Consider the following 25,603-nt stretch of genomic DNA (forward strand, 5'->3'; position numbering starts at 1 on the left):
AATCAGAATTAATGTAGGCCTATACTTCTAATCAGCTGGATAGTCTCTCCTTCAACAATGAAATTAATGTTTGCATATTATTTCCTCTACTCAAAAGACTATCCCTCTCTATTGTGATGGCTTATATTTATTTTATGTGGCTTTTACATTTAATTTTATTAAATACAACACCACAAATAATAAGTGAAAAGCTAATGAAACAGAAGTAAAAATTAGACTTAGATGTAATATATTCTCTGTGGTAAGAATTTTATCACAAATAATGAGTACATTGATGGAAACTAGATAACCCTTTTTATACATTGTTAGGAAGGATCTCTTCCCTCTTGGGTTTTCTCAGTTAAATCACTAATGCATTTGAAAATCCTCTAATCCAAGATGGCATATAAGAGACATGTGCAACCTTCCTTATCCAATGTCTCTTTGTTTATTGATTCTTCTGGTTTGTTTTTAATAAAAGATTGGCATGGTGGATATATGTCTATAATGCTAGCTACTCGGCAGGTAGGAGCAGGAGGATTATGAGTTCAAGTCCAGCCTTGGCAGAGTTAGCAAGTTCCTATCAGAAAACAACGTATGAACAAAAGACGAGGGCTGTAGTTTAAGTGGTAAAGTGGGAGGCCTTGAGTTCATAAAAACAAGAAAAGACTACAAAATACTAATTACACCTTTGTTTCTGTTTCTATTTTAAGGTTCCAAACCAGTTAAAGTCATTTATATTAATTCACCACTTCCCCCAAAGCAAATGACAATGAGAGAGAGAAATCAAATCTTCCATGAAGTTCCGTTAAAATGTATGATGTCCAAAAACACATCGGTTCCAGTCTCTGCAGTATTCATGGACAAACCTGAAGAGTCCGTGCCTGAGATGGACGTATGTAATGCTATTCCCCTCCCTCAGGAGAATGGACTTGTTTATCCTTTTGAGCCATAAGGTTTTCTTGCAAGTCTCTGAACTTAGTGAGAAATTTTGTCTTTAGTGTACAGTTTGCATGTATCAAAACATTATGTGGTCCACCGCTAATATGATAGTTTTGATGTTGCACTTAAAAATGGATCTAATTTTTTTTTATGGGAAAATGATCTGAATAGACATTTCTCAAAACAAAATGTGCAGACAGCTGACAAGTATATGAAAAATGTTCAACATCATTAATCGTCAGGAAAATGCAACCAAAACCACAATGACCTAACATCTTCCCTTGGTTAGAATAGATATAATCAAAAATATTTTTAAAAAGAACCAATGCTGGTGAGGGTACAGGGAAGGGGAATTCTTATACAGTGTTGGTGGAAATATATGTCAGTACAGCCCCAGGGGAAAACAGCATAGAGGTCCCTCAAAAAAATCAGAAATAGGACTAACACGGGATCCATATTCTCACTCTTCTATATACATATTTTAAAAAGATATATATGCATATTTTTTTAAGATAAAAGGAGCAAAAGAGATGGCTGAACTCCTATATTGCTTGCAGAGTAGCCAAGATATGGAATCCATCTAAGTGTCTGCTAATGGGATAAAGAAAACATGGTATATCAATACACTGGAATACTATTGGACCTTTAAAAAGAAGGTTTTACTTTTGCAAAATCATTTGCAGCACCATGGACATACCTGCAGATGAAAACATTAAGTGATCTAAGGCAGGCACCTACAAAGGCTGCACATTATCTCATGGAGATGGAAAGCAGAATTGTGGTTCTCAGGCTGGGGGAGAGGGGGACTGGGGAAAGTTTATGGCATACGTATAAAGTCTGGTGAGTTAGGAGATGTAAGTTCTGCTGATCTGTTATGCAGAAAAGAGACTGTAGCTCAGCTAATTCTAAACACTGAGAATAAAGGAATTTAAATGTTTTCATAACATGATAAATGGTTGAAATGGTGGATAACCTTTGTATCCTTAGTGATCACTACACAGCACATATAAATGTACCAAAGCACATAAAGGTGAATGGTTATTAACTGAAAAAACCACAAAAAAGGAAATTCTTACTTCAGTGAGGCTATGTGTGTCATCTATGAATATGAAGTGTATGTTGCACAGCTATAAAATACTTGGGTTATGTTCCAAAGATTTATTTCAGTGGATTCCAAACCTCAAAGTAAAATCTTAGAATTCTAAAGGTCACAAAATGAGACCTACTAGATAACAGATCCATTTTCTTAAAGGTTATGTGTGGACTTTTGAAAGCTTATAAGCAAATGTGGTTGATTATTTGTTAAAAACGTGTTTCTACCTGCATGTACAAATCTGCACTATGTTTACATACTGCCGGGGACCAAGTAGCTATAGATGTCTGTGTAGAATAGTGAGCCCTCAGTCCTGAAGTCTGGGTGAATGTGATTGTACTTTTACAAATGAACTCTATGGGTGCAGAAGACTTCTCAGTTGTTACATTCAAACTTGAAATGGACTTTGAACTCCACAAGCCTTAGTTGGTTGTTTTTTTTTTTTCATAAATGAAAAGTTGGAAAATACCTACACAATTTGGTTATCATGAGTGTTAACTGCACAGTTGTAACCCTTAAAGTTTGTGAGCAGTTGTTTGTAGCGTGTATGTTAACAGCTCTGTGATGTGGTGATCTTGGTGGTGACTAATCTGCGGTTTTAATTTGGTCTCATTCAAGATTTCTTAAGTATGAAAAGGAACTGAGTTTCATTGGTATAGAGAGTATTTGGCCAGATTGTTAATATTGTTCAGTAAACCTAATCAACATCGGCTGATTATATAATCTCTCTGTTTAATTTGCTCATCTGTAAGATGGGTATCATACCAACTAACTCATGGTTGTTTGGGTTTAAATGAGTTACTATGTGTAAAGCATTAGGATAATACTTGGTATTGTATAAATATCTGCTTTAATTTTGTGTATTTAAAAATATCTCGAATATGGTTATTAAAGTAAAGTATTCCTTTTATAGAAAACCATTTGTTCCACAAATTTTTATTGAGTAGAGATTCTGTTCTACGCACTGAGAATATAGCCATGGATAAGAATAAAGTCTGAGCTTGCATTAGTATTAAGAGGACAGACATTAAATAAGCAGCACCAAGGGCTGGGATGTAGCTCAGTGGCAAAGCACTTGCATAGCAAGTGCAATGTCCTGGGTTCGATCCCCAGTACCAAAAAAGACAAAAATAAGCAGTACCAAAACAAAGCACAAAGCAATAGCCCTCTTCAACCCCCCTCACCCCCCCCCCCAAAAAAAACAACAACACGTGATAAATGTTGTAGAGAAAAGTAGAATAAGCAAAGGAAACTGAGATGAATGGAGATGGGGTATCTCATGACCAAGAAGGCCCATCTGAGGATAGGACATGTAAACAAAACCTTGAAGAAATGAAGGAAGGAAAGAAATTTAAGAATAAAGAATAAAACTAGGTGCCAGTGGCTCACGCCTGTAATCCTAACTACTCAGGAAGCTGTGATGTAAGGATTGTGATTCCATGCCAGCCTGAGCAGGAAAAGCCCATGAGACACTTACCTCCAATAAACTACTCAGAAAAAGCCAGAAGTGGCACTGTGGCTCAATTGGTAGAACACCAAGAGGCTAAGGGATAGCACTCAGACCGAGTAAAAAGAGAGAGAATAATATGTTTTTCTTACACTTCCTTAAGCGAATTTTAAGGATAATGATCTCTGACTTTGATATCTGTTTATATGTTTTTCTCTGTTTGCCATTTTCCTCAATAGTTTTACAATGTATATGTCATAAGGCCCTTTCAACTCTTCTTATGTTTTCTTCTTTTACATCTGACTTTTACGAATGAGTTTTGTTGGTGGTAGGTGAATGTCAGGGGGTACTAAATGCTACAGAGGCACATCAGTTAGGTGCAGAGGGATAGAAAATGGCAGTCACTTGTGTTCCTAATGGTAATTTGGACCTTCCCATTACTGTTGGCAATTAAGAAAAATATTTCTGGAGGAAAATGTACCCATTTCTTATAAGCATCAAAATGCTGATAGGATAGGAATCACGGGGTTGAGATTCCAGAGAAGACAGGATAAACCTGTCACTGAGGGTCATTTTTGTCCTAGATAAGTATTCACCACTTCTGAAGAGGCAATTGAGCAATAAACTGTGCTTTTGGCAGATCATGAGACTAGGGGAACAAGAGTTAGAATGCAGTTTTTAATCAATGCCTTGGAACCCACAGAGCTACACCTAGGAGTCAAGGGGAACCAAAAGCTAATCAGTTTTCTCAGATATTTGTAGTCTGACTTGAGACACATGTATTTTGGAGTAAGAGCCTCTGGACTGCTAGGATCTCCATCAGACTCTAGCAAAAGTACGTTGAACTAATGTATAGAGGAAGATAATGTCACACCAGGCCTCCTGTGGTGATGCTTCAAGCTCAGCATTCTCACTTTTGTTGCTTGGTGTTTTGGAATGATCATTTTGACTTCTTTTATCCAATAGTTTTGAATGCTCTTTTTGATTTCCAAGTGCTTGGGTTTGCTGTTCAATTTTTTCTTAATGATTTCTAATTTTATTTCCTTCTAAACAGAATAAGACCTTAACAGACTTTATCTTGCGCTATGTTGAAATTTTGTCTTGTCTATTAACTCTAGTCCCTTTTTTGGAAATGCCCCCACCCCCATCCCCCGGATTCTTGGGAGGGAAAAGGTATATCTTTGTAGTCTGTGTATATTATGTATGTGTTTTTGGTCATTCAGTCTTTTGATGAATGTCATTCATGCTTTCTATATCCCCGTGTATTTTTGTCTACTTAGAGACTACATCACTGGCAAGTACACATGTGTGTCTGGCACACTTTTACTTTTGAGTGTCTCCTTTGCTCTTGGTCTGTGGCATGTCACAGTTCATGACCATTATCTGTTCGTCTTGGGTATCATCATTCTTTCAGCATTGCCTTCCTCCTGTGGCTGTCTAGTGCTTTTGCATTCTGGTCATTATTATTCCTCCTCTTTTTGTTTCTCGATGTCATGTCCAGTTATTTTTTAAAATTTAATTCTTTGATGGTACCAGGGTTTGAACTCAGCCTCAAGCTGGCTCTACCACTGAGCCACACTCTCAACCCTGGTATTTTGTCTGTAACCTTGTGTATAGCAGTGGATGCCCTCATGTAAGCAATGTGTAGTTTAACTTGACTTTTGTTCTAAATTTGCTTCTCTTATTTTTAGTTAGAGCTGCCATTTAATGAGAGATTACTTCCTATGTGCCAGGCACTATGCCAAGAAATAAATATATTCTTCTATGTATTTTCTCAGTTAATCTTTAGAACAAATCTGAAACATCATCCTACTTATCCCTCTATTAGAGATGGGAAAATTGAGGCTCAGAGAGGTAGTGGAACTGAACATAGATTGATCTTTCTGATTGTTGAATCTTTCTCCCAAATCTTAAACTGACAGATTAGTGATATATATAGCCTATAAACGGATTTCCATGGTATTAGCTACAGTGTTCTGTCAGCTGGAAAAGGGAATATATATATGTATATATGAATAAATTCAAGCAGTACGTAGTTCTTCCGTTACCAAAACAGTATATGAGAAACTCTTAACTTCAATGACTTCATGTTTTAGAATATAATAAAACACTTTCTGTCCAGTTCTTTCCAGTCTTGTATAACTCAGAGCTGTTTTCCCTGAGTACATGCGGGAAGAATGTCACCAACCGACATTTCCTCACAGCAGTAAGAGACTTGGCCCCATATCAGCTAAGTGCCAATGTCTCCCAATGTGTAAGAGTGGGCGGAAGTAGTGTCCACTGCCTACCTGTTTGTCCCTTGATATTCCTATGTCTCTTCTTCTTGGTGGTCCTATCTATTTTGTGACAAGTGGAAATTCCTCTTGGAGTGTGGTAGTTCACAGTGTACTCTTTCCTAGGCTAGTACAACTTGGTAAATTTGTCTTGTGTTCCTGGACATATCAAAGGGAAAATGAACTTAAATAATGGCACACAGTTTATGGTCATCTGAAGCAACAATCTTTTAGAGCCATTAGACATTTTTGTCTATTAAAAAAAACTATGAGAAATAAATAGGAACATTAAGAGATAGGTGAGCTGTGGCTTGAATTTTTTACTAATGATTTGCCAATATATTTTCTTCCAAGACATCCAGTGAAGTTAACGAGTGCCGAAAAATTGAGACTCATGAGAATTTGGATCTGAATTTTGATGAAGATGTCACAGAACTTGAAACCTTTGGAGTAACCACCACAAAACCACCAAAGTCACCAAATCCTGCCAGTACTTCCTCGGAATCCATCATGACAGATACTCCTGTGGCTGCCAAAGCAGCACCTCCAGCACCTCCGCCTATGGCTCTAGCAACACCAGACATTGCTACTAGTTCTAGGAGCCTGGCTCAGATGCTAATGGAGCAATTGAAGAAGGAGAAACAACTGGTAACTGGTATGGAAAGTGGCCCTGAAGAGGGCAAACATAAAGACAATCAAAGCCTTATACCATGTGATAAACAGGTGCCCAGTTCTGACAAGGCTTTGATGCCAGATAAGCTCATGGAAATATCTGACAACTTACAGTTAGAAAGTTCTAGAGAAACTGAAAACTCATCTGAAAATGGTATGGCCACAGAAATGCTGTGTGCCAATGATAAAAGACTAAATGTTCTAGATAGCACAGGCAATTCAAAAGACAAGACTACTACATCAGAAGTAGCTAGTGCGGAGAAAGCAGTTCCTTGCAGTAGCGATACGGATGAGGACTGCCTAGTGATTGATACCGAGAGTAAAGGTGATCATGATGGAAAGACAGCTGTTTTGGGTTCTACTTTAAGTTCTGGACCAGTAAATCCAAATTCTTCCCCAGGACAGGCTTCTGTAGGAAACCACACAACTTCTAATCCTGAAGACTCCTGTGTTTTAAAAAAACCTATCAAAAGAGTATATAAAAAATTTGATCCGGTGGGAGAAATTTTAAAAATGCAAGATGAACTCTTAAAGCCAATTTCCAGAAAAGTGCCAGAGTCGAACTTAATGAACACAGATGACTCAAAACAATCACTTGTGTCTGAGCAATCCTCTGCTCCTTCAGATGCCTCTGGTTGGCCAAAGTCTGGATGGCCTTCTGCATTCCAGAAGCCAAAAGGACGTAAGTAAATCTTTGCAAAGAACTGAAGCTGTCTTATCTCTTCTTTTTCCTTGGCTGTTATTCTTTATCACTCTCTCACACTTTCTGTGTTAGAACCTGTTTGGTTATTTTTACCTACTCATTGATGTTTCATTTTTCAATCTGTCAATCAGTATTTCAGGTTCCACAATGTCCCCTCTCTAAAGGTAGCCAAAAAAGAGTATAGGTTTTGTAAACTGTTGAGTCAACATGTACAGTGGCCAGTAAGCTATAGGTAAGGTGTATGGCAAGCTGGTGAAGGGGAAGTCCATAGAAAGTAGTCATAAAACATTGACTGGTCCAAAATTTATTTATGTTCTGTGTTGGACATATTTTCTCTTTATATTTTGCCTACAGTTCCTGAAGGTAAGCAAAAAGGGAAAGCTGGTTTAAGCTGAGAATGGCAGTGCAAAGTTGACAAAGGTTTTAGAAAATAGCTGAGTGTTTTGTCCTGGATTATGATGGAAGACTACTATATTTTAAAGTAATAATGAGAAATGTTTTTAAAGGATTGCCATATGAACTTCAGGACTATGTTGAAGATACGTCGGAATATTTACCTCCTAAAGAAGGAAATTTTGTTTATAAGCTATTTAGTCTGCAAGACCTGTTGTTACTTGTGCGTTGCAGTATCCAGAAGATAGAGACAAGACCACGCTCTAAAAAAAAGAAGAAAATCAGAAGAGTAAGTTGTTACTGGGGGAGTTGTATGGTACTATAAGTAGATAATAAATATTTCATATGTCATAATTATGAGGTATAATTTTAATTTGTTGATCACTCTTAGGGTGTTCAAGGCTGAATTTTTTAATTAAAATACTGAGATCAATTTTAATAAGAGAACAGCAGTTATATATGTAGTAATAACTTTGCACAGGCTGTATAAAGTTTATGGAAAACTGCGCTGACATAGATTTGACCAACATAGACATATTTCTGTTTCTCCATGAATTCAGATTCCCATTCTGACAGTGAACCTTTTTGTCTCTCTATGTTGGGGATTTTCTTGAGTGGTTATATAAGCACAAGTGTTGAAGGATGAGATTACACACTCACCTGAAGTGATTCCACAATGGTTAGAGAACTGTAGTACAAGCCTTTCTTTTTTTAACCCTATTGTTTTGGATGGAGTTTAATATAGACATTTTCCTCAGGTGTTTTTTTTTATTGCTACAATCTGAGTAACTGTTTCTTTAAAAAATTTCTATTTGTCATCCTACTTTGCATTTTTTTGTGTATCATTGCCAAATTATGGCAAATAAAGAAGCTTCTGAGTGTTGTAATTGTGTAAGAATTGAAGTGCCTTATTCTTATTTTTTTCCCCCAAGAGAATATTTTTGTCATATGCGTTTGTTATAGCAAACCTTTTTGGGTTTTTTTTTTAAGTTTTGTGTGTTGCTGTCTAACCCACCACCCAATAGGATTCATCCTTGACCAATTTAGAACAAAGGTGTGTTTTGGGACAGAGAATCAAGTACATGAGTTGGGAATTGTGATGTTGCAGCATGGATCTTGGGAGAATATTTCCCGATTTAACAGGAAAACTGGGCATCAGTGGCTCACACCTGTCATCCTAGCTACTCAGGAAGCTGAGATCTGAGGATTACAGTTATGAGCCAGCCAGGGCAGGAAAGTCCTTAATACCTTTTCTCCAATAAACTACTCAGAAAACATCCAAAGTGGCACTGTGGCTCAAGTGGTAGAGCACTAACCTTGAACACAAGGAAGCTAGGGACAGTGCCCAAGCTCTGAGTTCAAGCCCCAGGATTGGCAATCAGTCAATCAAACTGGGAAAACAAATGCCATACACTACTAACAACAGTAGTGACAGTGCTTCTGTAAAACCTGGCTACTATAAACCCTCCGCTTATGAGGTAGATAGTTTGTCTGTTTGAATGCAGTGATTTGATGGAACTTTGGCTCAATAATGTTTGAATCCTTTGTTAAGGAAAATAATGAGTGAATTTCCTAAATTATTACATTCTTAATCCTCCACGTTTAACTTTCATCACTGGTTCCAACTTGTAAGTTTAGAAATCACATAGTTTTGGGTGAAACTTTTTTTTGTTTTTCTTTTCCCTTGCTGTTGAGGAAGGATCGCAAGACCACACTTGTGCTAGGCAAGCAGTCTACCACCGAGCTGTGTCTGCAGCCCCTATGGAGTGCTATTTATGCAGGAACCAGAGTACAAAGCACTGTAGGTTTGGTCAGTCTCCTCCTAGATAAATGTTAATGTCCTCTGAATTAAAAGACTGTAGTGTGTCTACTAATTTTCCTACCACATCTGTGGTTAACTGGGGTTAATTTAGGAGTCATAACCTTAGATTGCATTTTCGATGTTTTATTTTTATTTGCTTTCTCTCTCAATTATTTGGAGACTGGTCTTGTTTCTTTAACTTCCCACCTGTGATTCCATATCACTTATATTTTCCTATTAACCTATAGCATTTAGATATTGTCAATGATCAGTCTTAAGTAAGAATGCACTATGGAAATTTTGGATACTGATTTAATTCTTGACGAAGACAGCTTGGTGAGGACATTGTATTCACTTGACTAAAGTGAAGTTAGTAAATATTAAGATACGATTTTATAAGAGAACATCTATTCTTCACCAAAATATGTCTATAAACAGTTGAGCCCAGGGCATATCTAAATAGAAGTCTTGTACAGTAAATTTTTCAGTGAATGCTTCCTATGTTGCATCTGTCATTGTTTGTGATACTTTACGGTCTGGGGTAGAATGCTTGCCTTTTGGAATCACATTCCATTCATCTATCCTCTCAAATGCTTTATACCAAACAAATAGGTTCTGAATAAAAATTGAGAGTTGCTCTTTAGAAGTATTGTTAAGGGATGCAACTTGAGGGAGGTTGACAACTAGTCTGACAATTTTTTTAAGCTTAAAAAATTTAAGTGCTACTGTTTAAGTAAGTAGAAGAAATGCAACCTTACTCATGTTCCCTATCTAAACACTAGCTTTTTACATAAAGCTTTAAGATACTTAGAATTTATTTTAACCTCTGAGGGTCAAGGACTTCCATGTCCCCTTTGTTTCCCCTTGACTCTTCAATCTGTATTACTGAAGTAAAGATTTTAATTGTCCGGATCATTATGCTTCCTCATCAAATCTCTACTCAATGACTGAGAGCTACATTTCTGAGACCTTAAAACAGAATGCACTATCAAATGATGGAACGAAATGGAGAGGCTCCTTGGACCACACGTCAAGCTGAGATTTACAAGTTCTCTGTGTAATTATGAAATCCAGATAACTTTGGATGATTAGGTCTCATCTCTAGTCAGCCTGTCCCTGTTTACCACATACCCTATGTTTTTTAAAAGTGTTGACCCAGTTTTATTTAAAACTTACATTAATATTCTAGGACCAGAATAAAGGTTCTTGAGGGTGCTAAATATTATTTGTAGGAAGGATAGAAGGTGCTTGGTGGGACTCATTAGAAGCTGCTAGCTATAAAATCCTTATTTCAGAATTAGGTAAAGGTGTAAGAGGTTATATGAGAGGTTAGCTGAGAGAAGCAAAGAGAGTGCAAACAGGAGCCCCTATCAAGTGGAAAAGGAAAGTGTAAATTTAATTTTTATATGAGAAAAAACTTCAAGTGCTAAGGAAAGATAAAATATTCAGGCTTTTCTCATGGCTTCCTGGAGATGGCAGTAGAAGACATACAGAAATTAAAACCAGATTTAGGACTTAGTTTTATAGATAAGGGTAGTATTATCAAAGAAAATCCTTCCAAGCATGCACATAGTGTGCTTTTTAGAAATTACACACATGTACATATATGTATCTATATATACTTGTGCATGTACGCAATATATGTATTTTAGAATATATTTTAAACTTTAAAAATGTATGGATACTCTTGCTCTTTTATCCATTCATGGTCCAAAAGGGAATAAAAAAATTATCTGTAAGTAGTTTTACAAAGGGGTTTCAATCCAGCATATCAATTTATCAGTACATTGTTTGCATCTTGTCAATGTCCCCCCTTTATCATTCTTTTCCTACCAACTATCCCAACCCTATCCACCCAGAAAGGATAACTCAGCTATAAATCAGGTATGTCCTTATGCAAATTTCTTAACCCTCTGAGTCTTCAGTTCTCTATCTCTAGCTTTTGTTTATTCTAAAGTGATATGAGACAAAATCACATGCAGATGACCATTTGTAATCAGTTACAAAAAATTGATTTTAATAATATTCCTAAGCATAATGTGGTTTTTATTTTTTGAGAAGACACTTTAGGGATCTTCCTGTTCAAGTATAGTCCCTGTAATAACAGCTTGTTAAAAATGTAAAACTTTGGGCACTGCCCAAGATTGTACATCTTAATTAGTGTTTTTACATTCATATTGACATTAAAATGACAACACTCAAAGATAATCCTAGGAGCTATACTTTTCATATGCTAATAATAGAAATTTCACATGATTTGAGTTGTTTTCAGCATTGTACCAAGTCTAAGTTATATCACCTTCTTGACAATCAGGAATTCAGAAACATTGAAGAAGTATTTTCAAATCGTTCATCTGCTGTTTGTGGTTACCTACAGTATTTGGGTGTCCTTTTAAAAGTGCTAGCATATGACTTTGAGTAATTTCTTTAAATTGTGTGTTTTTTTCTGTGACTAGAAATAGAGTCCTGTTAAGAATAGAATTTAGAGTCTGGGGTGTGCTCAGTGGTAGAGTACTTGCATAGCATGCATAAAACCCTAGGTCCAGTCACTCACCCACAAAAAAAGTGAAAAGAAAAAAGAATGTTGACATAAGGCAACATGAGCAAGTGACTATCAGTACCATATTATTTCACAAATACACATTTTTGTATATATCTTCCTTTAGATTAAGTAATGTTTAGTGTCCTGGCCAATAAACTATTCATGGATAATTTGTCTGATGCCTGTTATCTAGAATCAAGCCTTTTATCTTAATGAAGATAATGATATCCGCACATGGTGGTGGGTGTTCTCATCCATTCATGGCATGAAAACAAGCTACTCAGAATATTTATACCTGGGCAGTCTGACTAAGGCCTAAAAGGACCAAGGAAAATCCTTTCTTTACTATACTTTTGAGAATTCTTAGTATATACTGGCATTGCTTTCCAGTATCTACCGTTGAAGCTTTGTAAGACAGGCTGAGTTACAAGGATTCTGCCATCAGCCACTTCCTCTGACAGAAATTAACCAACCACACTGATATGTGCCACAGGTGTGAGTGGTGTTTAGGCATCTTCTCGACTCACCTTTTCCTGAGTCTACCAAAGATTCTTCTCTCCATCACACTATTCCCTCTTCTGCCTGTGCCCTTTTCCAGATTGTAAGGATGAAAGGTGATTGTCTAAGAGTTTTGAAACAGGCCAAGATTTACGTAGGCCAGTGTCAATAAATGGTGCTTGAAAACGTGTTGTCTTGCATTACAGCAATTTCCAGTGTATGTACTGCCAAAACTAGAATATCAAGGTTGTTATGGAGTTGAAGCTCTAACTGAAAGTGAACTTTGTCGTTTATGGACTGAGAGTTTATTGCATTCCAACTGCTCCTTTTATGTCGGTATGTTATACAAGTCATTGTTCTCCTTTTTAATTCTCTTGTGAATAGCTATGTTGAAATTTAATTGAAACTATTTCCATGCTGAACTTCTTTGTTATCCTTTTTCTAATTGTGTTAAACCCCATTTCTACACAAAATAGCAAGTGGAGTCAGTGATACTACACATTTCGTTTTCAACTTTGTCAGTCATGGGGATTGAACTCAGGGCCTGGGCACTGTCCCCAAGCTCTTTTTGCTCAAGGCTACTGGCTCTACCACTTTGAGCCACAGTGCCACTTCTACTTTTCTGGTAGCTAATTGGAGGTAAGAGTCTCCTGGACTTTCCAGCCAGGGCTAGCTTTGAACCAAGATCCTCAGATCCCAAGCTCCTGAATAGCTAGGATTATAGACATGAGCCACCAATGTCCAGCTCTCAACTTTTGTTTGTTTGTTTTTGAAAGCTAAACATAAAGCCAGGCACCGGTAGTTCACACTTGTAATCCTAGCTACTTAGGAGGCTGAGATCTAAGATCATGGTTCAAAGCCACTGGGGCAGGAAAGTTCTTGAGAGTCATGTTCAGCTAACCACCAAAAAGCTGGAAGTGGTTGTGGCTCAAGTAGTAGAGTATCAGCTTTGAGCAGAAGAGCTAAGGGACAGCACTAAGGCCCACAGTACCAGAAAAAAAAGGAAGAAAAGATTTGATTCTGTTCTTTGAGTTGAATTGCTCTGAATTGAAGTATAGGAAATAATATCTTACCATTTTCATTTTCTCTGTATATTTATAATTGATGGAGAATTTATAATATTTCGACAAAACATTTAAAGGAAGTGCAATCCTTTTCCTCTTGCTTATTACACTGTATGCATGGGGTCCACCTATATGCTCATTTTTATGGACCTGCAGTATATACAAAATAACCACCACTTGTATGTATGTATAAATGAATAGATGTACATGAAGGCTTTCTTTGTGCTATACTAAGCAGTCCCCTTCAGCTTTGGTACATCTTTTAAGATACTTATACAGCACACTGTGATATTCAAGAGGTTGCTGACACTAAAGGAAAGGGCAGAGACCAGACAGCTTTTGCCATTCCTAACTTTCCTCAGCTGCCCCCAGGGCTGAGGAGATAAATAAGCATTTCTGCCATACATAGAACTCACTTGAGGACCACAGGTCAGAAAGCTCTGTTGTAGAGAGTGGGTTTTCCTTCAGGAGTCGTTTTTGACACACCTAATTTGATTGATACTTTAATGCATACTTTCGTCATTGAGTTTCGCTAAAAAGGTAGGAGCTGTTTGTTAGTCTCCTCAAAGGCTTATTTAGTAAACATCTAAGTATATATTACTGCACTGAATGTCCTCTTTTATGGTTATTAAATCATGAAAATGTGTCTTTATTAGAAATGTCTCCATATAATGAGTATTAGAAATGCAGAGATGAAACTAAGCCTTGGCATTAGAAATAACAAGTAGGTAGGAACAAATGGGTTTGTTGTCTTAGAAGGAAGACATCTGGTAAAAATGTTTCTCATTAAATTCTTTTGAGCATAGAGCAAATGAAATTAAAGTGTGAGGTATTAAATTACATGCAATTTTTTTTGTTGTCTCAGTGATTTATATCAACTTTTCAGGTAATTTACTTTGACAACAAAATAATAGGGGTTTAAAAATAAATCCAAGCTGGTATTATTTTCCTCTTATGTTAACTGATGTTTTTAACCATTGTACAGTAATAGCATAGTTCTCTTGTTGACTTGGCTATGTAATGTCTTTTTTTTTTCTTTTTTTGTGCTTGTAATGGGACTTGAACCTAGTACTTTGTGCTCTCACTTTTTTTTTTTTTCCACTCAAGGCTGCAGCTCAGTCACTTGAATCACATCTTCACTTCTGGGTTTTTGCTAGTAACTGGAGATAGGAGTCTCATGGGCTATTCTGCCCAGGCTGGCTTCAAACCAGAAGCCTCAGATCTCAGCCTGGAGGGAGCTAGGATTGCAGGCGTGAGCCTCCGGCAACCAGCTTGACTTTGTACTTTCTGACTCTGAATATCTGTCATGAAACTCTTCCTTAGTATATTACAATATTACAACACCTCAGTGTTCTGTCTCAACCTGTTTTCTTTAACATAAATAGCTAAATGACATTACTTTTAAAAACAGAAGTGTCATTTTGAGAATGTGCTGTTTTGTTTTTTGGAATTCTCACCTTTTGGAATGCTCACCTGCTTAGGTAAGACTTTGAGCAGACTTCATTATGCGTGGGAAATCTTATGGTGTACTTATATTAACAATAGTAATTGCTATCTAATTTTATCTTAAAAGCCACATGTGTCTAAGAAATATGTTGAGCATGCCTAGTCCCTAGGTTTAGATTTTAGCTTGTTTTGGTAAGTACTTATTTCCTTTGAAAACTCCATAACAATGCAACCTTAATAGGAATTGGGACCATCAATATTGAACAGTTATAATTCCTAAACTGAAGGCTTAGAGATTATTTTGGATGCTTGGACATATGTGGAACTTCCTATATTCAGCAAATATTTTAGAATGAACATGTATTTCTTGTATAATATGGATTTTGTCATTTTAAAATATAGAGTTACCTTTAGATTTAATAAAAACGTATCTCTTTTAGAATGTAAAAGTCTGACAGTTATTAAATTTTTGTAAAAAACATCTTTAAAGACATTCAGTAACTTGTTGGGGTTTTTGTTTTTTAAATGCAGCTGCTTAGGGTTTTTCAACTTTCCTATTTTATTTTAGGGCACATTGATGCATTTACTTCAAAGCTTTTCCTGCTAGAAGAAATTACCTCGGAAGAATTAAAGGAAAAACTTTCAGCACTCAAGTAAGAAAGATTATTTTGTGGTGGGATTTGGAAAAACTCGTTAGTATGATCACCAATTCTCCTTTAGCTCTAAATACCGGTTATGTTCAAATAGTTATTTTCAAGGCTTTGGATCATTTTATATATTAAGGCTTCCCCTGATCCAGCTTGTGATACTTTTATATGGTCTCCATTTCCAGTTATTAATTATGAATGTGACTAATTGACAGTCTGTCTCCTTCAGACAAAGTAAGGAGGCTAGAGCCACATAGGGGTACCATGGTGAAGTGAATGGAAACAAACATTTTTGCCCTCTCTGGGAAAGGGGAGGGGTGGAGAGGGAGGGGACAGTCACCTGTTCTCAGCTCTCAGGACTCTGTACCAATTAGACCACTTAACTGTAAACATTCACCCCTCTTACTATTACACTATATCAGAACCAAGAGAATCAATCTGTTGTACTCAGAACTCTGTTTTACTTTTGTTTGTGTGTGTGTGTGTGTGTTTGTGTGTGTGTGTGATATGTCTATGTATCTCCTGGCAGAGGAGTTTGAATGCCAGGTCTGTAGCCTAGCCTTGCTAGACTTGGAACTTTGGGCAAGTTGCTTCACATTTCTAGTTTTGCTACTTATCCCCAATTTGTAGTTTGAAGTTAATGTTATGCCTCAAAAGTCTGCACATATGTATATAATTTATATGCATATATATGTATGTGTGTGTGTATATATATATATATATATATATACACTATATGTGTATTCATACTCTGTGTGTGTGTGCGCGCGTACCCATGTTGGCCTAATACTCCTCAAGTGTTGGGATTACAGGTGTTTCCCACCATGCCTGGCTTATGATCAGCAATCTTTAAGATGCCTAAATGCCAGGGAAAATAATTTAAGAATGTTGTCTCATTTGCATCTCACAACGTACCATGGAAGGCTGGTAGTGGTGTTCTTGCCATTTACTTATAAGGAAATGGGAACCCCAGAGAGCACATGGCTGAGCTAGAGACAGAGGATCTTAGTAGGTAATCTGTTTAACTCACCACTTATAGTAAGAAATTGTCCTAACCTACTTACATTAGCTGCATAGTTCTAGTTTTAAGGGTTGACCTAGGTTAATAATTCTCTGCTTATACTCAAATACATCCCATTTAAGAATTAGTCTTTAAGAATCTCTTGGGCAATAACTTTACATGTGTAAATTTTCTAGAGAAGCTTCTCCATATCCCACTCATTTCTTACCTCATTTCTCCCAATGAAAATCATTTTTCAAACAGTGAAATACTACCAGGTGCTGATGGTCCATGCCTGTGATCCTAGCTACTCAGGAGACTGAGATCTGAGAGTTACATTTGAAGCCACCCCAGGGAAACAAACCTGAGAGACTTCTTTTCAGTTAGCCAGAAAATAGCTGGAAGTGTTGGTGTGGCTCAAGTGGTAAAGCACCAGCAGCCCTTATTTTAAGAAAATTTAAAAAGTGGTATCTTGACAACTGCTCTTATACAACCTAATACTTTATGATTATGAATAAATAGCAAAAAGAAAATGAGCAAATATGATTTCATCCTACTGTAAGGTAGTTTGGCAGTCTTTGCTTTACATTATTTCATCTGCTATCTTCTTTTGCCTTTGAGAAGTTTTTCTCCTGAGAAACTGTCATTTTTAAGAAATCTTATGTCTTGGTTTTACATGAATTTCTTCTATCTAACAGGATTTCAAGCTTATTTAACATCCTCCAACACATTCTAAAGAAATTAAGTAGGTAAGTGTGTTTGGCCATTTTGCATTGGTTCAGGTTTTCTTAGATGAAATTCTTAGAAACTTTGAAAATGTGCTGTTAGGGATAGATAGGTTAAAAGCCAGAATGCAAGAATAATTTTGTCAGTTGAAAAATATTAGGACAGAGGGTGGGGATTTAGCTCAGTGGAATAGCACTGGTCTGGCAAGTGCAAGGCCCTGAGTTCGGTCCTCAGCTCTGGAAAAAAAAAAGGAAAAGAAAAATATTAGGACAGAGCGGGATGCTGGTGGCTCACACTTATTGAATCCTGGCTACTCAGGAGGCTGAGATCTGAAGATCACTGTTCAAAGCCAGCCCAGGCAGGAAAGTCCACGAGACTCTTATCTCCAGTTAATCACCAGAAAACCGGAAGTGGCACTATGGCTTAAGATGGTAGGATGCTAGCTTGAGCTAAATAGCTCAGGGACAGCTCCCAGGCCCCAAGTTCAAGCTCAATAACCAAAAAAAAAAAAAAAAAAAGCAAAAAACAAAGAGAGAGAGAGAGAGATCAGGCCAGTATTTAGCTATAATGAGGTTGCACATATATTTTCCTAAAAAGTTTTCATATTGCTATTTTCTTGCCAGTGTAACAAGCTACCACTAACTTACTGACTGAAAACAATACAAATTTCCTCATTTTTGAGACACTATGTAGTTCGGGCTACCCAGAAACCCACGGTGGCCCAGGCTGACTTTGAAGTTTACATCCTCCAAAGATAGTTTTCATTGATAAAAATATTGATGTGACATGTTGTTCCTTCTACCCAATAATTATTCATCTTTTCATAAGAAAGTTACTGAGAGGGAATAAAAGAGAACTCCCCAGAGGATCAGACTAATTCTCTAGACATCCTTTATCAACACCTATTACTTTGGGCATTAGAATGTTAATGAAAATATAGCTTTTTCGGCTTATAGGGAGGAGAGCTGTATCGCTAAAGGATGATTAATCTTTATTTTTAATAATGTAGGAAAGAACTGTTCTCTTTTCCCCTTTGATCCAGAGGAGCGAGTAATCCTAAGAAAGCACCATATATTAATCATATCCCTTCAGCTCTCTATGGTGATTCCCTCAAAGCTTACTAGGGAAGAAAAAAAATGTGGATTGGATGTTGACATAACCGATTATTGTGGCAGTGACGGAGGAGTTTGACTGCCAGGTCCCGTAGCCTCGCCTTGCTAGACTTAGAACTTTGGGCAAGTTGATTCACATTTCTAGCTTGGTTAGTTATGCCCAATTTGTAGTTCCAAGTTGATGTCATGCCTCAAGGTCTGCTGTGGAAGGTGAACATGCGTTACTTGTTAACTGCCGTGGTTACTGTTTTCAGGCTTCCTTGTTGTAATCTGATAGTCCTGTTGGCTGATGCTACCACTTTAAAGGAGTGAACACATCATATTCACTTTTGTACCCCTACTCACGTTGGTATTAGACACAAAGTAAGAATGGTGTTGAATTTTACTGGAGAATTGCATTTTATTTATTTATGATTGTGACTACTAAATGATTAAAAATTGAAAAATTGGTATCACAGGAGAAAGAAAAGGATTAGTTAGAACTTTGTAATCAAAATTAAAGTTGGACACAGTAGCACATGCCTGTAATCTCAGCATTGCAGATGCACAAGCAAAAGGATGTTGAATTCAAGGCTAGCCTGGGGGCACTTACTAAATATGAGGCCAGTCTGGGCTCCATAGTGAGATTTTTGTCTCCGGAAACCAAATAGAACAAAACAAAAATTAGTTGCCTTTTAGATGCAAAAATATTTTGACTCGTTTAACTACTAAGTATTATGAATCATAAAAGCATATTCCCAGGTGGTGTGCAATCCCTGTAATTGGTTTGTTTTATTACTAGATCATGATTAAGGAAATGCTGTTGAAATAGACACAGTAAGCCAGTGAACTGAGAGTCACTGTGTGAACTTAGCTTGCAGGAGGGCTGCTACCTGTTGTCTCATGCAGCAGAAGATTCTTCACTCCTGATCTACAAGACCTCGGACGGGAAAGTGAGCAGAACGGCCTATAATTTGCACAAATCACACTGTGACCTTCCTAGTGTCCCTTCCAGTCTCTCCGTGCCCTGGGTTCCCTTAGATCCCAGTCTCCTGTTGCCATATCACATCCACCACGGACGAATACCTTGTACATTCCCACCTAAGTCTCAGGGTCCTGCAACACAGCTGAAGGTAAGATTGCGTTTTCAGTGGAAGGTATCTTTAGGTTGTTTAATACTGCTCTATCTCTTGGGTTCAGTGGGTGACCACATTTCCACATGAATCATGGCACCCACCTAAAATCTGCATTCATAGGAAGGGTAGATAAAGTCAAAGGCTCTACCAAAGCTCAATGTTTCTGTCAGTGAAAGTTTATTTTGTGTGCGTGTGTGTGTGCGTGTGTGTGTGCGCGCACACCAGTCCTGGGACTTGAACTAAAGGCCTGTGTGCTATTTCTGAGCTTTGTTTGTTTGTTTGCTCAAGGTTGGCACACTTAGCAACTTGAGCCAGAGCTTTTTTGGTGATTAATTGGACGTAAGAGTCTCGCAGCTGGCTTCCACCCAGATCCTCAGATCTCAGGTTCCTGAGTAGCTAGAATTATAGGTATGAGTTACCAGCACCTGGTGAAAAGTTTCTCTTCTTATAAAGTTTATAAATCAACAGAGAAATGAAAATCTAGTAACTTGTCCTGAGAGTGCATGCAAAGAGTTAAATTCCTATGTCCCTATTTAAAGCAAATGTTTGTAGTTTTTATGTATGTAGTCTCTTTCATTAAATATTTGATGCAATTTGCAGACTCTGTAATAAAATTATGATGTAATTAAAAATTGATTAGTTAACATAGAAAAGCTAACTGGAAAGTATTAGTAATTAGTGAATGAAGTCCCTTATTAAAAGCTCAGAAGCCAGGCACTGGTGGCTCACGCCTATAATCCCAGCTACTCAGGAGGCTGAGATCTGAGGATCGTGGAGAAAATTCATTAGCAATATGTTATTTTGTATACAGGGTTGGTTGCTTATCTAGCTTACATGAAGTAGTAGTTATTTTTACAGCCTAAGAAATGTTTTAAGTAACTTAAAAATAAATGAAAAACTGTTTTTAAATATCTATATTCTAAGAGAATAATTTTTTTCTTTTAATTTAGAAACACTGATTATAGTCTTGTAGGCATAACATATAATTCTGTGTGGAGGTAGCTTATTCCTTTTTAGTGAAAATGAAGGGTTTAATACCTTGGCACTGAATAACTCTTATGTGGAAGGAAAAATAGTTTGTTTATATAAGGTGTTTTTAAAAAAGAAATTCACATTTCCCTTATTGATATAGATGGACCCTGAAATAATACTGGATGTTTCTTGCTTTGTAACTGTTTTAATATTTTGGCCTTTTTAATGATATGCTTCAAAACTATGTAACAAAAAAATAATTTATTTGGAAAAGGAGAAATTCTGTGTATTCAAAGCTTGGCCACATGGTTGTATATCTTAACAGTTCACTTATATGTACCACTCAGAAGCTCTGAGCACTCGTCAACTTATCTTTTTAAAAGTACTTCATTCACAATTCCCCTTGATCTTTAAACAGTAACCTGAGACATAGCCCAGTAGACTCCACATCTGCCTAACACAGCTCAAAGCAGAATTTGTAGAGCACCTTTGCTGCTTTCTCCCTTTCTCTTCCTCTGTGTTCTGTAATAAACATTTATTAGCACACGCATATGGGCACACACAGACACACACACGCACACACACATGGAGCCTTACAGAGGTAGCTTTCAGGATGCTAACTTTCCTTAATGATATAGTAGAAGATCCAAGAGCTGGTGGCTCACACCTGTAATCCTGGCTACTCAGGAGGTTGAGATTTGAGGATCAGGTTTGAGGCCATCCCAGGCCCAGGCAGGAAAGGCATTAAGTAAGATTCTTATCTCCAGTTAACCACCCCAAAATCAGAAATAGAGCTGTGGCTCAAGTGGCAGAGTGCCAGTGTTAAGGGGAAAAAAAAAATCTCAGGTTTGGACAGATTTGCAGGCTCAAATCTCTGCTTAAGCTTGTCCTTTCCAGTAATTTAACCCCCCTCCCCCAAGAGAAAATCAACCTTAAAAGAGCTAGTAAGTGGTGGTGCATGTTGGAGTCGGACCATTCTCAGTGAGCCATGAGCCCCTTGGAATGCTGCCAGTGCTGCTTCTGTTGGCCTGGGATATGAGTGTGACAACAGTTATCACTCATGACCTTTCAACCCCAGGCATGGGCTCCGAAGGCAGGATGTGAAGAAACAGAAAGAATGCCAGTAGCTAGCATGGAGATGCAGATAGGTGTAGACCAGTTCTGTGGAAATGGCTTCAGGCCACACAGCTTTGGTCATTACCTATGAAGCCTGGCCTGCTCTGCTACCCACTAAGTAGCCAAAGAGCCGACAGCACTCACGCATCTCATCTTGACACAGGGCTATGATTCACAAGGGAATATAAGCAGGCCTGTCTTCCTCAGACTGTGAGAGTTAGAAAGTGGGAGTTGGGGAAAGAGGAGAGCTAGCTGGGCTTTGGCTATGCTGGGTCCCCCCCACCCTCCCAAATGAAGATTCGAGACCTCCATCACAGTCATTCCCCTCTCTGGTACAGGAGGGCCACGCAGACCCACAGGGCCCCGCATCTCCTTCCTTGCTAACCTAGAACCAAAGATCATGCACAAGTACACTGTCTGGGAAGGCCGGGACTGGGGAAGCTCCAGAAGGGCCGAGCACCCTCGTCACTGGAGAAGACCAGCATGACAGGTGTCAAGATCACAGTGGGAATGCCAGGGAAAGGGGGAGCCTCAGAAACCTCCCGGAAGTCAGAGTCAAATCTTTACTAAAGAGATCTGTCAACAACAGCAGCCTGCTGAGGGCCACGAGTGGGGCTGAAGTGGACGAAGACCGGGAACTTGAAACCAAGGGAGAATACAGAGAATAAGGCAAAAGCTGGAAAACGTGTGAGATTGAAATTCTTGGTGTCCTTGATGATGAAGCCAGTGGAATAATTTTTAGAATCTGAAAGTGTTTGAACCAGCAATTAAAACTGCTGTTGATCTAAATGGGAGGTATTCTGGTAGGCGGGTGATAAAAGCATGTTTCTACAATTTGGAAACTTCAGGGAATTAGATTTGGCAGAACAAGTTTGATTTTGAGAACTAGATTCTGATGGCTCTCAAACGAGCAGCAGGCTGAGCAGTGAAAGAGGTATGAACTCCATGGCTATTCAATACCAACACTAATGGGAGGCCTTCTTAGATAAATATTGATTTCATTGTGTAGGTTTTTTTTTTAAATATACTATGAAAAAAATACATCTCTTGCCCTTGTCTTTCAGTTTTGCAAACTTTCTTACCTGACTAATCTAGTTTCTTTCTGATTTCTTTCATATTTATTCATTTTCCTTCTTCCTCTTGGGCTCTTTTATTTCTTCCTCATTTCATCTCCATTTTCTTTCCTTTATTTTCTGCATATAATTTCTTCTCCCTCTTTACTCACCTGACTGGCTTGTTTCTCAACCTTCCTTCCTCTTGCCCTTCAGCATAATTACTGCAAACACATTACCCAGAAGACATACGATTTCTTCATTTCCAATGTAACATTTCAGCCTATAAATTTATTACAGAAGCTCTGCTTCTTCACCCTGATTGTTGTTTGAAAGCTTAGTACTTTAAAACTGTGTCAGATTATAGGGTAAGGTTTTTAATCTTAGGAAAGCTGGTGAGCGGTACATGTGTCACAGATACAGGGCTGACGTGCAGGTATGTTGTAAGTGTTTTCAGCTGTTCTGCTCTGTGCTTGCTTGTCTAGGCTGGCGGACCAAGAATGCTTGCACACAGCCGCAGGAATCCTGTTCCTATGGAAACCAAAAGCAGTTGTTTGCCTGCTCAGCAAGTTGGAAATGAAGGAGTGGCTCAAAATAAAAGAAAACTAACCTAAGGGCTGTGCCACGGAAAATGAAATTTCGGAAAATCCAGTTACAGCGGTGTCTAATTTGAAAAGTTTGAGGAGAAGTGTGCCCAGAAGATCAGTAGGCACGAAGAGCGTTTTTTTCCTCCAATAGTCTCCGAATCCTTAGAAAGTGCCTTGGGGATCACCGGCTGTTAGAAAGACTGTGTCAACTGAAGTGGAGAATTAAGCTCTTCACTTTTGATACTGGAGTGGAATCTAGATACGGTTAATATTATTGTGGCTGGGAACTAAAGAAGAAAAAATATTTTTATAGTGTATAGTTTTCAAAGTATTGGCTTTTTAAAAAAAGTTTTATTTGCGTTCTGTTGCCACTGTCAGAAATAATGAGGATTATAAACCCTCATCTACATTCAGTTGAGGGCCTGGGAGTGCTCTGCCACTTGAGCCACAGCCCCACTTCCGGCTTTTTGGTGGTTAATTGGATGACTTTCCTGCAAGGGCTGGCTTTGAACCGTGATCCTCAGATCTTGATTTCCTGAGTAGCTATCATCACAGATGTGAGTCCCCATTGTATAGCTCAAGTTTTTATAGTACTTTAAAAATAATGATTATTGCTGGTTAATAAATATTATATCTTTAAAATATTGTTGAAATTCCACTGCAGCACCAAAGGTAAAACCAAAATCTCCCTCTAGGCGCCAATGGTTCACACGTATAATCCTAGCTACTCAGGAGGCTGAGATCTGAGGAGCAAGGATTGAAGCCAGCCTCGGGCAGGAAAGTCTGTGAGACTCTTATCATCAATTAATAACAGAAAAAGCTGGAAGAGGCGCTATGGCTCAAGTGATAGACTGCTAACCTTGAGGGGGGAAAAAAAGAGCTCAAGAACAGAGCCTAAGATCAGAGTTGAAGTCCCAGGACTGGTAAAAAAAAGTCTCCCTGCCTTAGGGGAAGAAAAAAACAAAAAACAAAATGAAGTTAACATTTCGCATTGGGCCACCACTGGTTTGGTTTTTTTTTTTTTTTTTTTTTTTTTTTTTTTTTTTTTTTTTAATTTTTTTTTATTATCAATTGAACATAAATTTTTTTTTTTACAAGGTGCTGTGCAAAGAGGGTGCATTTACATAGTAGGGCATTGTGTACATTTCTTGTGATATCTTACAACCTGTTTTCCCATCCCTTGTCTAGGTCAGGTAGACCCATATGCAGTATACAATGTATCAAGCACATATACAGTGTTCACAGACTTGGTCTCTACTGTCTCTCCATCTCCCTTTGTTAACAGTCATATATCAGGGAGATCATGCCCCTTTGTTTTCTGTGTTCTAGGCTTGTCTCACTCAACATTATTTGTTCTAGTTCTGACCATTTCCCTGCGAATAACAATATTTCACCATTCCTAATCGCTATGTAGTATTCCATTGTGTATAAGTACCATATTTTTTGGATCCATTCATCTGTGGAGGGGCATCTGGGTTGTTTCCAAATTTTGGCTATTGTGAATTGTGCTGCGATAAACATGGAAGTACAAATGTCCTTTTGATATCTTGGGTTTTGCTGTTTAGGATAGATGCCTAGGAGTGGTATGGCTGGGTCATAGGGTAGGTCTATATTGAGCTTTTTGAGAAACCTCCATACTGTTCTCCAAAGTGGCTGTACTAATTTGCACTCCCACCAACAATGGAGAAGGGTTCCTCTTTCCCCACAGCCCCTCCAGCATTTGTTGTTTCCTGAGTTCAGAGTATAGGCCATTCTAACTGGGGTGAGGTGGTATCTCAGGGTTGTTTTTATTTGCATTTCCTTTACTAGCAGGGATGTTGAGCATTTCCTCATGTGTTTCTTTGCCATTTTTATATCTTCTCTTGTGAAGTCTCTCTTTAGCTCTTTTGCCCATTTCCTAATAGGTTTATTGGGCTTGGAGGGGCTTAGTTTTTTGAGTTCTCTGTAGATGACAGATATCAGGCCTTTGTCTGTTGCTGTGCTGGTAAATATCCTTTCCCATATCGTTGGCTGTCTTTCTATTTTGGTGGCTATGACCTTAGCTGTGCAGAAACTTTTTAATTTGTAGTAGTCCCATTTGTTGAGTCTTTCCCCTATTTGTTGTGCGCCTGGGACTCTATTCAGGAAGTTCCTTCCTGTGCCTATAAGTTCTAGTGTCTTTCCTACTCTGTCCTTCAGTAGTTTCAAGGATTCAGGTCTGATGTTGAGGTCCTTGATCCATTTTGAGTTGATCTTGGTGCATGGTGATAGGCTTGGGTCTACTTTGAGTTTTCTGCATATGGCTGCCCAGTTCTCCCAGCACCAGTAGTTGAAGAGGCTATGTTTATTCCATTGTATGTCTTTAGCTCCTTTGTCGAATATCAGTTGGCTGTAAGAGTGCGGTTTTATTTCTGGGTCTTCAATTCTAATCCACTGGTCTTCCG

The 25,603-nt window shown here is 38.0% G+C and overlaps 1 protein-coding gene across 3 annotated transcripts in view; it reads left to right on the top strand.

The window, feature by feature from the left end:
* The window catches only part of Ice2 (interactor of little elongation complex ELL subunit 2), a 34,978-nt gene extending 11,310 nt beyond the window's left edge, over positions 1 to 23,668 (top strand). The window contains exons 8-16 of one of the 3 annotated variants that reach the window (XM_048332969.1): positions 693 to 874; positions 6,089 to 6,389; positions 6,807 to 7,088; positions 7,616 to 7,791; positions 12,550 to 12,679; positions 15,422 to 15,506; positions 17,199 to 17,249; positions 19,192 to 19,450; positions 23,079 to 23,668. In XM_048332969.1, the coding sequence (XP_048188926.1) occupies positions 693 to 874; positions 6,089 to 6,389; positions 6,807 to 7,088; positions 7,616 to 7,791; positions 12,550 to 12,679; positions 15,422 to 15,506; positions 17,199 to 17,249; positions 19,192 to 19,450; positions 23,079 to 23,207 (1,595 nt within the window). In that variant the 3' untranslated portion in view covers positions 23,208 to 23,668. Of the gene's footprint in view, positions 1 to 692; positions 875 to 6,088; positions 7,089 to 7,615; positions 7,792 to 12,549; positions 12,680 to 15,421; positions 15,507 to 17,198; positions 17,250 to 19,119; positions 19,451 to 23,078 lie in introns of those variants that run through there. The other 2 variants (XM_048332967.1, XM_048332968.1) reach the window with 2 other exon arrangements.
* Positions 23,669 to 25,603: the final 1,935 nt, after the last annotated feature.

Source organism: Perognathus longimembris, chromosome 23, assembly GCF_023159225.1.
Source record: "Perognathus longimembris pacificus isolate PPM17 chromosome 23, ASM2315922v1, whole genome shotgun sequence".
In the NCBI taxonomy this organism is placed as follows: domain Eukaryota; kingdom Metazoa; phylum Chordata; class Mammalia; order Rodentia; family Heteromyidae; genus Perognathus; species Perognathus longimembris.